Here is a 13,242-nt window from a genome sequence, read left to right as displayed (position 1 = left end):
TCCAATGTATGCTCATATATCCATTATTAATCATCTCAACATGACAGAGTTAGATTATCATCATTTCAATGTATGTTCCTCAGGGCATTACGTATTCGCAATCCAGAGTTTATTGATGATGAGTTTGAGAAGATATATTCCATTGGAACTAAGTTAAAGTACCCTAGATCTTTCATTGATAAATATCTTAAGCTAGCAAAGAAATCATTTCATAGAGTTGAGCCCAAACCTCCCATTGACACCAAGAGTCTTTTAGTTCTCTCTTTTGATAATTATTTCACTTTACTTCCCATGTTGCTTAGGTCATTTAATGTAAATGTTGCCTTCAGTAACAATGATACTATAAAGAATATCTTAGTCAGGAATTCATCAGAAAATTCTCTTGGATGCATCCATAAAGTGCCATGTGCAAATTGGTATAAATTCTATGTTGCGCAGACAGGTAAGGATCTTTCTGTTAGACTTAAGCAACATAAATATTGTATAAAAACGGGACAAGAATCAAATGCCCTGTTTAATCACGTTATAAACTATGATCATTGTATTGACTGGAGTAATGCCATCTCAGTTATTAACTCTAACTCTGTTATCACGAGAAATATCATTGAATCTTCTATTATCAAATACACAAAGAATTGTAATCTTAATATCAGTGATGGTTTATACAAATTAGATAAGTTTATTGTTGATAAAATTTGTAAAATGGTAAGTTTATGAACGCTCGTTGTATGTCTTGGACAATCGCATGTTTATAAAACTGCGTCCTAGCTTCGTCTCTTCGATGTATATCAACTGACTTATATTTCTATCTTGTGTCTCCCCTGATGATGTTCCGGAACATCGTGTTTCATTTTCCCCGTGGACGCATAGGAATATCTTGATCGCGTGCAAAATCTTTATCCTTTCCAAATTAAAAGTAATTGTAATATTGTGTGTCAGTGGATACTCGAGGGATCCTAAGTAGTCTTCCACGATGAGCAACATAGCGTTAGTCATAGCGAAGGTCTTTTGAAGGCCTTGCAGCTGCTGGAGTGGCAGGCGGGTGAGGACGAGGAGTCTGGTGGACCACAGCAGGAGGCGGCCCTTGAGGGACCACTCGGCGAAGGTGGCGAGGAAGACTGGGTCGTCGCTCACCACCACCACCGTCACGCACCAGGAGAGCTGACGAAGCTGTTGACGTTACCATGGCATAAGTGAGAGTAATATAAATGCCTTAGAATTAGAATAAGAGTAATCTAATTACTCTGGTTATACCGCGAGAGTAACTGAAACACATCATCGGTGATGTATGACTGACTATTTTTGTATGTTTGATTACTCCAGATAAGGACAGAAATCCGCTTCGAGGCCGGGCCATAATTGAAATATAAAGATGTTAATGAAACGTAAAAAGAAGAGGTGAGGAAAAGTACGAGTTTGGAAGAAGTGGTAAACTTGCCTTCTAAAAATTGACAAGCAGTAGTTATTTGGAAAAACAGAAGGGGGTTAGAGATTTCCAGAGCTTTGACGTGCAAGGAAAGAAACAACAGTCAAAATGGCCCACCCATTAGGTGCCAACGACCACACTGTAATCTTATGACTCAGCAGCTTGTTGATTATTGTGCGGTCTATCTAAAGTTGGGGGCACACAAGCAGCCAGCTCTCGAGAATAAAACCAAAGTAATACATACAGAATAGAAAAAGTGAGCCAACATTCCGGCATAAGGCAAGTAGGTCAAGATATGAAGTTAGCCTAAGAGAGTTGATGAGTCGGATAGCTTTTGGCTCAACTCTGTCAAGTAAGGATTTAGAGTAAGAACCAACCCATACATTATAGCAGTACTCCTTACAAAAACGATTCAGTCCTTTGCATAAACAGAGTCATTGTTAGGAAAAAAAGAATTTTGGACATCTGAACAGAACTCCCAGTTTCTTAGAAACAGTCTTAGTTATTTCCCTAATGTAGGGTTTCCGAAACAGAGTAAACGGTGAAGAATTATCAAGTATGTTCTTCAATGGCTTATGAGCTGAGATTACGGAACCGTCAAAGAAGAGATAAAAGTTGTATGGAATTTAGATAGAGAGATGGGTAAAAACTGGGTGATTCATTGAACTTAACTGGATTTAGCCTTTCAACTGAGAATTCCTGTCCAAGTCTGATTTATCGTGGAAGTTGCCTCGAAACGAGATGCAGTTCGAGTGAGAGAAGGAGCAAACCTGAAGGCTGTGGCGGAATGCAGTGTTGAATAGTAACTATATGAGTGCATTTGGATACCTGTAAAAGAAAGAAAGTCAATGCTAGAAAAGGAGAAGAGTGAAGGAGGTAGGAGAGAACTTTGTGGGACACCGCTGTTGGAAAAAGCGGTAGAGGCTGATCCGTCAACAACCACGGAGATAGATCGACCAGAGAGGAAGCAAGGTGAGGAGTGGAAGACAAAGGAGGGGAACATAGAGACGAGACGCCGATGTCATTTCCTGTTAAGAAAAAACTTTGAATACATCAAGGGCAACTACACAGGATTCCCCCACATCCTTCAGGGATGATGACCAAACATTAGTAAAATAGGAAAAGATATCACTAGTGAATCTAGCCTTACGGAAGCAATACCGGTGATTAGAAAGAACACCGTGAGATTTAAGACATGTGAGGACATGGGAGTTGAACAGGGATTCAAATACATTGGAAATAGTTGAAGTCAAAGCAACAGGACGATAGTTAGAGAAGTCATAAAACGGTGAGCAATTCTATGGATGGGTCGCTCCTACGCATGCTTCAATGAAGGAGGAAAGTTCTGGTTTTGAAATAGAAATGGAACAGACGAGCAAGCACAGGTGTAAGTTCTGAGGCACACTCTTTCAGGACACGGGGATTATGTTATTAGGTCATATTACTATTACCGCTTAAGCATGTTACTACTTAAGCCGCAATATGGAAATAACATAGCTATCTCGGCAGTAGTGTGAAGATGACTTGCTTACCTGAGCATTAATGTGAGAGTGAACTATCAGGCTAAAGAGTAATGTGGGGGTGACCTAACCGCCTCAGAAGTCATGTAAGAAAGACCAACCTTTCGGGCTTCCTCGACCATCTGGACCAGTTGCGTCAGGTTAGCATCACGTGTGTTGACTGCGACCTCCAGCACCCCGACTCCCCAGGGCGCCCACAGCTTATCGATCTCCTGATGGAAATCAAAGTGAGTAAAGATAAAAGAAAAAGTTATGAAGTCTGAATTTAGTTGAAATGGATGAAAGAAACTACCGGATATATACTCTCAAGTAATAAGGATAAAGTTCTCTTGCCTAAAAAAATTTGGTCGAAACCACTAGAAAAAATATGATCCTATATCTTCAATTCAGTTGCCTTTACTACCTTTAACCCATTTGTCAGTAAGGTTAACGAAACTTGTGAAAAAATATTGAAAAACAAACACTACAATTGGTATTCTCTAGTTGTTTTATCCTTCTTTCATGGTTAACTGTTACTCACTGTGTAGACAGTAGAAGCTGACGTCCGTCCATCGAGGATAAGAATAACACAACAGTGAGGCTGCCACAATGTTGCCAATGTTTCTTCCAGTGCTCCTCCGGCTGCTGCTAACGTGTCCCTGTTACCTGTCACAAGTTCAGTTGATTTCTTGAATATTTACTTGATAACGTCTCAAGCTTAGTGCACAATGCAGCAGATCTGAACTATCCCTAACGGAACAGATGTAAAGGAAAAATTCAAGTATTTGAATAGTTCTCATATTGAAAACTTCCACCCCGTCATAAACACTGACTGTGTCGCAAAGACGACACTACTTAAATCTTACATAGTTACTATATGTCTTATCAATGGTTCCGATGTAATACATTTCCATTCTTGTCTAAGGACTAATAAGGCTCCGAATACAAAATGATTATAAGATTAAGAATTCTAATTTGACTCCAGCCAATATGTTTTATAACATGAAAAAATTGACAATGGAAGATAACGTCTTCCTCATTACAAGGAAGGTACCAACGTTGCCATCCTACGATATTTCTGCTCACGGTTCTGTCTTGTATACAGTTGTCAATAAAGAACATAAGGTAAATAACACACAATAGTAAAGCACACATCAATGGACAACAAGTAGCCCACATTTTGATAATTATATTTACAAAAGTGCAAATTAGCCTTAGAATACGCTGTTGCCATCCATCTAAGTAAAAGAATCTTTTCAAATTTTGTCAAATGATAACATAAAGTACAAAGAGAAAAACCCTGATCTCAAACTAAAATCAAAACAAAGCAAAAAGCAATATAACACTAGAAGGTTTACCATGATCATTATGAAGCCACGTACCGTACAGGTGAGGCAGCAGAGCAGAACATTGAGAAAAAATGACAGTAAGGACGAGCAGGAGCGACAATTCGGAGACCAACATCTCCGCCTCCTGACCAGGAGCTGGTCAACGAGAACAAGAAAAATGTCATGTTACTTTCTCGCCATCACCCAGCTAATCCCGATAACACAGCTACTTCTTAAACATTCTCTTCTTTACTGTGATTCAAATAGCATTAATGGGCAGTTGAATGCTCTGGACCTCGCCACACATGGAATAACAATTCCCTCCCCCTCATGTGTGCGAGGTATAGCTAGGAAAAGACAACAAAGGCCCCATTCGTTCACACTCAGTCTAGTTGTCATGTAATAATGAATCGAAACCACAGCTCCCTTTCTACATCCAGGCACCCTAGAACTTTCCTTGGTCTACCCCAGACGCTTCACATGCCCTGATTCAATCCATTGACAGAAAGTCGACCCCGGTATAACATATCGTTCCAATTCACTCTATTCCTTGCACGCCTTTCACCCTCCTGCACGTTCAGGCCCCTATCACTCAAAATCTTTTTCACTCCATCTTTCCATCTCCAATTTGGTCTACCACTTCTCCTCGTTCCCTCCACTTCTGACATATATATCCTCTTGGTCAATCTTTCCTCACTGATTCTCTCCATGTGACCAAACCATTTCAAAACACCCTCTTCAGCTCTCTCAACCATACTCTTTTTATTTCCACACATCTCTCTTACCCTTACATTACTTACTCGATCAAACCAGCTCACACCACATATTGTCCTCAAACATCTCATTTCCAGCACATCCACCCCCCTGCGCACAACTCTATCCATAGCCCACGCCTCGCAAACATTCAACATTGTTGGAACCACTATTCCTTCAAACATACCCATTTTTGCTTTCCGAGATAATGTTCTCGACTTCCAAACATTCTTCAAGGCTCCCAGAATTTTCGCCCCCATCACCCACCGTATAACTCACTTCAGCTTCCATGGTTCAATCCGCTGCCAGACCCACTCCTAGATACCTAAAACACTTTACTTCCTAAGGTTTTTCTCCATTCAAACTTACCTCTCAGTTCACTTGACCCTCAACCCTACTGTACCTAACAACCTTGCTCTTATTTACATTTACTCTTAACTTTCTTCTTTCACACACTTTGCCAAACTCAGTCACCACCTTCTGTAGTTTCTCACATGAACCAGCCACCAGCGCTGTATCATCAGCGAACAACAACTGACTCACATCCCAAGATCTCTCATCCACAACAGACTGCATACTTGCCCCTCTCTCCAAAACTTTTGCATTCACCTACCTAACAACCCCATCCATAAACAAATTAAACAACCATGGAGACATCAGACACCCCTGCCGCAAACCTACATTCACTGAGAAACAATCACTTTCCTCTCTTCCTACACGTACACATGACTTACATCCTCGATAAAAACTTTTCACTGCTTCTAACAACTTGCCTCCCACACCATATATTCTTAATACTTCCACAGAGCATCTCTATCAACTCTCTCATATGCCTTCTCCAGATCCATAAATGCTACATACAAATCCTTTTGCTTTTCTAAGTATTTCTCACATACATTCTTCAAAGCAAACACCTGATCCACAAATCCTCTACCACTTCTGAAATCACACTGCTGTTCCCCAATCTGATGCTCTGTACATGCCTTCACCCTCTCAATAAATACCCTTCCATATAATTTACCAGGAATACTCTAAAAACTTATACCTCTGTAATTTGAGCACTCACTCATATCCCCTTTGCCTTTGTACAATGTCACTATGCAAGCATTCCGCCAATCCTCAGGCACCTCACCATGAATCATACATACATTAAATAACCTTACCAACCAGTCAACAATACAGTCATCCCCGTTTTTAATAAATTCCACTGCAATACCATCCAAACCTGCTGCCTTGCCGGCTTTTATCTTCCGAAGACGAAAGAATGGCCCAACCCACCCACACACACATGTATATATATATACACGTCCACACACGCAAATATACATAACGATACATCTTATGTACACATATATATACACACACAGACATATACATATATACACATGTACATAATTCATACATGTGTATATTTACCACCTCTTCTCCGTTTACCAAATCATCTTCCCTAACCCTCTCACTTTGCACACCACATAGACCAAAACACCCTATATCTGCCACTCTATCATCAAACACATTCAACAAACTTTAGAAATACTCACTCCATCTTCTCACATCACCCTTACTTGTTATCACCTCCCCATTAGCCCCCTTCACTGAAGTTCCCATTTGCTCCCTTGTCTTACGCACTTTATCTACCTCCTTCCAAACCATCTTTTTATTCTCTCTAAAATTTAACGATACTCTTTCACCACAACACTCATTTGCCCTCTTTTTCAACTCTTGCACCTTTCTCTTGACTTCCTGCCTCATTCTTTTATACATCTCCAACTCATTTGCATTCTTTCCCTGCAAAAATCTTCCAAATACCTCACTCTTTTCTTTCACTAATCATCTTACTTCTTCATCCCACCACTCGCTACACTTTCTAATCAACCAACCTCCCACGCTTCTCATGCCACAAGCATGTTTTGCGTAAGCCATCACTGATTCCCTAAATACATCCCATTCCTACCCCACTCCACTTACCTCCTTTGTCCTCACCTTTTTCCATTCTGTACTCAGTCTCTCCATGTAACTCCTCACGCAAGTCTTCTTACCAAGCTAACTTACTCTCACCACTCTCTGCACCCCAACATTCTCTCTTCTTTTCTAAAGAACCCCTACAAATCTTCACTTTCGCCTCCACAAGATCAGTTATCCCTCCAGTTGCACCTCTCAGCACATTTTCATGCAAAAGTCTCTCTTTCCCGCGCCTATCAATTAACACGTAAGCCAATAACGCTCTCTGGCTATCTCTCCTACTTACATAGGTATACTTATGTATATCTCTCTTATGTATATCCCAATCACCAGTCCTTTCTCAGCACACAAATCGACAAGCTCTTCACTATTTCCATTTACAACACTGAAAACCCAATGTATACCAATTATTCCCTCAAATGCCACATTACGCACCTTTCCATTCAAATCACCCATAATAATAACCCGGTCTTCTGCATCAAAACCACTAACACACTCATTCAGCTGCTCCCAAAACACATGCCTCTCATGATCTTACTTCTCATGCCCAGGTGCATATGCACCAATAATCACCCATCTCTCTCCATGAACTTTCAGTTTTACCCATATCAATCTAGAATTTAAATTCTAATACTCTATGACATACTCCTACAACTACTGTTTCAGGAGTAGTGCTACTCCTTCCCTTACTCTTGTCCTCTCACTAATCCCTGACTTTACTCCCAAGACATTCCAAAACCACTCTTCCCCTACACCCTTGAACTTCGTTTCACTCAGAGCCAAAACATCCAGGTTCCTTTCCTCAAACATACTACCTATCTCTCCTTTTTTCTCATCTTGGTTACATCAACACACATTTAAAAACCCCAATCTGAGGCTTCGAGGAGGATGCGAACTCCCCGCATGACCCCTTCTTCTGTTTCCCCTTTTAGAAACTTAAAATACAAGGAGGGGAGGGTTTCCAGCCCCCCGATCCCGTCCCCTTTAGTCGCCTTCTACGACACGTGAGGAATATCCCCAGGGATATATATATATATAAAAAAAATATATATATAATATATATATAAGTATATATATATATATATATATATATATATATATATATATATATAAATATATATATATATATATATATATATATATATATATATATATATATAAATATATATATATATATATATATATATATATATATATATATATATATATATATATATATATATATATATATATATATATATATATATTTATATATATATATATATATATATATATATATATATATATATATATATATATATATATATATATATATATATATATATATATATATATATATATATATATATATATATATATATATATATATATATATCCCTGGGGATAGGGGGAAAAGAATACTTCCCACGTATTCCCTGCGTGTCGTAGAAGGCGACTAAATGGGGAGGGAGCGGGGGGCTGGAAATCCTCCCCTCTCGTTTTTTTTTTTAATTTTCCAAAAGAAGGAATAGAGAATTGGGCCAGGTGAGGGTATTCCCTCAAAGGCCCAGTCCTCTGTTCTTAACGCTACCTCGCTAATGCGGGAAATGAAGAATAGTTTGAAAAAAGAAATATATATATATATATATATATATATATATATATATATATATATATATATATATATATATATATATATATATATATATATATATATATATATATATAAATATATATATATATATGTAGACTAAAGGGGACGGGAGCGGGGGGCCGGAAATCCTCCCCTAGTTGTATTTTTTAACTTTCTAAAATGGGAAACAGAAGAAGGAGTCACGCGGGGAGTGCTCATCCTCCTCGAAGGCTCAGACTGGGGTGTCTAAATGTGTGTGGATGTAACCAAGATATGAAAAACGGAGAGATAGGTAGTATGTTTGAGGAAAGGAACCTGGATGTTTTGGCTCTGATTGAAACGAAGCTCAAGGGTAAAGGGGAGGAGTGGTTTGGGAATGTCTTGGGAGTAAAGTCAGGGGTTAGTGAGAGGACAAGAGCAAGGGAAGGAGTAGAAGAACTCCTGAAACAGGAGTTGTGGGAGTATGTGATAGAATGTAAGAATGTAAATTCTCGATTAATATGGTTAAAAGTGAAAGTTGATGGAGAGAGATGGGGGATTATTGGTGCATATGCACCTGGGCATGAGAAGAAAGATCATGAGAGGCAAGTGTTTTTCGGAGCAGCTGAATGAGTGTGTTAGTGGTTTTGATGCACGAGACCGTGTTATAGTGATGGGTGATTTGAATGCAAAGGTGAGTAATGTGGCAGTTGAGGGAATAATTGGTGTACATGGTGTGTTCAATGTTGTAAATGGAAATGGTGAAGAGCTTGTAGATTTATGTGCAGAAAAAGGACTTGTGGTTGGGAATACCTGGTTTAAAAAGCGAGATATACATAAGTATACGTATGTAAGTAGGAGAGATGGCCAGAGACCGTTATTGGATTACGTGTTAATTGACAGGCGCGCGAAAGAGAGACTTTTGGATGTTCATGTGCTGAGAGGTGCAACTGGAGGGATGTCTGATCATTATCTTGTGGAGTCAAAGGTGAAGATTTGTATGGGTTTTCAGAAAAGAAGAGTGAATGTTGCGGTGAAGAGGGTGGTGAGAGTAAGTGAGCTTGGGAAGGAGACTTTTGTGAGGAAATACCAGGAGAGACTGAGTAAAGAATGGAAAAAGGTGAGAACAATGGAAGTAAGGGGAGTGGGGGAGGAATGGGATGTATTTAGGGAATCAGTGATGGATTGCGCAAAAGATGCTTGTGGCATGAGAAGAGTGGGAGGTGGGTTGATTAGAAAGGGTAGTGAGTGGTGGGATGAAGAAGTAAGATTATTAGTGAAAGAGAAGAGAGAGGCATTTGGACGATTTTTGAAGGGAAAAAATGCAATTGAGTGGAGATGTATAAAAGAAAGAGACAGGAGGTCAAGAGAAAGGTGCAAGAGGTGAAAAAGAGGGCAAATGAGAGTTGGGGTGAGAGAGTATCATTAAATTTAGGGAGAATAAAAAGATGTTCTGGAAGGAGGTAAATAAAGTGCGTAAGACAAGGGAGCAAATGGGAACTTCAGTGAAGGGCGCAAATGGGGAGGCGATAACAAGTAGTGGTGATGTGAGAAGGAGATGGAGTGGGTATTTCAAAGGTTTCTTCAATGTGTTTGATGATAGAGTGGCAGATATAGGGTGTTTTGGTCGAGGTGGTGTGCAAAGTGAGAGGGTTAGGGAAAATTATTTGGTAAACAGAGAAGAGGTAGTAAAAGTTTTGCGGAAGATGAAAGCCGGCAAGGCAGCAGGTTTGGATGGTACTGCAGTGGAATTTATTAAAAAAGGGGGTGACTGTATTATTGACCGGTTTATACGGTTATTTAATGTATGTATGACTCATGGTGAGGTGCCTGAGGATTGGCGGAATGCGTGCATAGTGCCATTGTACAAAGGCAAAGGGGATAAGAGTGAGTGCTCAAATTACAGAGGTATAAGTTTGTTGAGTATTCCTGGTAAATTATATGGGAGGGTATTGATTGAGAGGGTGAAGGCATGTACAGAGCATCAGATTGGGGAATAGCAGTGTGGTTTCAGAAGTGGTAGAGGATGTGTGGATCAGGTGTTTCCTTTGAAGAATGTATGTGAGAAATACTTAGAAAAGCAAATGGATTTGTATGTAGCATTTATGGATCTGGAGAAGGCATATGATAGAGTTGATAGAGATGCTCTGTGAAAGGTATTAAGAACTTATGGTGTGGGAGGCAAGTTGTTAGAAGCAGTGAAAAGTTTTTATCGATGATGTAAGGCATGTGTACGTGCAGGAAGAGAGGAAAGTGATTGGTTCTCGGTAAAGTAGGTTTGCGGCAGGGGTGTGTGATGTCTCCATGGTTGTTTAATTTGTTTATGGATGGGGTTGTTAGGGAGGTGAATGCAAGAGTTTTGGAAAGAGGGGCAAGTATGAAGTCTGTTGGCGATGAGAGAGCTTGGGAAGTGAGTCAGTTATTGTTCTCTGATGATACAGCGCTGGTGGCTGATTCATATGAGAAACTGCAGAAGCTGGTGACTGAGTTTGGTAAAGTGTGTGAAAGAAGAAAGTAAAGGGTAAATGTGAATAAGAGCAAGGTTATTAGGTACAGTAGGTTTGAGGGTCAAGTCAATTGGGAAGTAAGTTTGAATGGAGAAAAACTGGAGGAAGTAAAGTGTTTTAGTTATCTGGTAGTGGATCTGGCAGCGGATGGAACCATGGAAGCGGAAGTGGATCATAGGATGGGGAAGGGGGCGAGAATTCTGGGAGCCTTGAAGAATGTGTGGAAGTCGAGAACATTATCTCGGAAAGCAGAAATGGGTATGTTTGAATCAATAATGGTTCCAACAATGTTGTATGGTTGCGAGGCGTGGGCTATGGATAGAGTTGTGCGCAGGAGGATGGATGTGTTGGAAATGAGATGTTTGAGGACAATGTGTGGTGTGAGGTGGTTTGATCGAGTAAGTAACGTAAGGGTAAGAGAGATGTGTGGAAATAAAAAGAGCGTGGTTGACATAGCAGAAGAGGGTGTTTTGAAATGGTTTGGGCACATGGACAGATTGAGTGAGGAAAGATTGACCAAGAGGATATATGTGTCGGAGGTGGAGGGAACGAGGAGAAGTGGGAGACCAAATTGGAGGTGGAAAGATTGAGTGAAAAAGATTTTGTGTTATCGGGGCCTGAACATGCAGGAGGGTGAAAGGAGGGCAAGGAATAGAGTGAATTGGATCGATATGGTATACCGAGGTTGACGTGCTGTCAGTGGATTGAATCAGGGCATGTCAAGCGTCTAGGGTAAACCATGGAAAGCTGTGTAGGTATGTATATTTGCGTGTGTGGACGTATGTATATACATGTGTATGGGGGTGGGTTGGGCCATTTCTTTCGTCTGTTTCCTTGCGCTACCTCGCAAACGCGGGAGAAAGCGACAAAGCAAAAAAAAAAACAAAAACAAAATATATATATATATATATATATATATATATATATATATATATATATATATATATATATATATATATATATATATATATATATATATATATATATATATATTTTTTTTTTTTCTTTGTCGCTGTCTCCCGCGTTTGCGACGTAGCGCAAGGAAACAGGCGAAAGAAATAGCTCAACACATCCCCATACACATGTATATACATACACGTCCACACACGCAAGTATACATACCTATACATCTCAATGTACACATATATATATATATATACACACAGACACATACATATATACCCATGCACACAATTCACACTGTATGCCTTTATTCATTCCCACCGCCACCTCGCCACACATGGAATACCATCCCCCTCCCCCCTCCTGTGTGCGAGGTAGCGATAGAAGACAACAAAGGCCCAATTCTTTCACACTCAGTCTCTAGCTGTCACGCAATAATGCCAGAAACCACAGCTCCCTTTCCACATCCAGGCCCCACAAAACTTTCCATGGTTTACCCCAGACGCTTCACATGCCTTGATTCAATCCACTGACAGCATGTCAACCCCGATATTCCACATCGATCCAATTCACTCTACTCCTTGCCCGCCTTTCACCCTCCTGAATGTTCAGGCCCCGATCACTCAAAATCTTTTTCACTCCATCTTTCCACCTCCAATTTGGTCTCCCACTTCTACTCCTTCTCTCCACCTCCGACACATATATCCTCTTGGTCAATCTTTCCTCACTCATTCTCTCCATGTGCCCAAACCATTTGAAAAGACCCACTTCTGCTCTCTCAACCACGCTCTTTTTATTTCCACACAACTCTCTTAACCTTACATTACTTACTCGATCAAACCACCTCACACCACACATTGTCCTCAAACATCTCATTTCCAGCACATCCACCCTCCTGCGCACAACTCTATCCATAGCCCACGCCTCGCAACCATACAACATTGTTGGAACCACTATTCCTTCAAACATAGCCATTTTTGCTTTCCGAGATAATGTGCTCGACTTCCACACATTCTTCATTGCTACCAGGATTTTGGTCCCCCTCCCCCACCATATGATTCACTTCCGCTTCCATGGTTCCATCCGCTGCCAGATCCACTCCCAGATATCTAAAACACTTTACTTCCTCCAGTTTTTCTCCATTCAAACTTAACTTCGAATTGACTTGACCCTCAACCCTACTGTACCTAATAACCTTGCTCCTATTCACATTTACTCTTAACTTTCTTCTTTCACACACTTTACCAAACTCAGTCACCAGCTTCTGCAGTTT

The 13,242-nt window shown here is 40.2% G+C and overlaps 1 protein-coding gene across 1 annotated transcript in view; it reads right to left on the bottom strand.

Annotated features, from left to right (window-relative positions):
• Positions 1-13,242, bottom strand: part of LOC139763314 (uncharacterized) — a 101,177-nt gene that overhangs the window by 52,382 nt on the left and 35,553 nt on the right. Inside the window, exons 2-4 of the mRNA XM_071689336.1 lie at positions 3,467-3,591; positions 3,048-3,158; positions 947-1,170 (exon numbers count right to left, since the gene is read on the bottom strand). Coding sequence (XP_071545437.1) covers positions 947-1,170; positions 3,048-3,158; positions 3,467-3,591 — 460 coding nt within the window. The remainder of the gene's footprint in view (positions 1-946; positions 1,171-3,047; positions 3,159-3,466; positions 3,592-13,242) is intronic.

Source organism: Panulirus ornatus, chromosome 46 (assembly GCF_036320965.1).
Source record: "Panulirus ornatus isolate Po-2019 chromosome 46, ASM3632096v1, whole genome shotgun sequence".
NCBI classification, from domain to species: domain Eukaryota; kingdom Metazoa; phylum Arthropoda; class Malacostraca; order Decapoda; family Palinuridae; genus Panulirus; species Panulirus ornatus.
The sequence above is the reverse complement of the archived record's forward strand: the minus strand, read 5'-3'. Positions and strand labels throughout refer to the sequence as shown.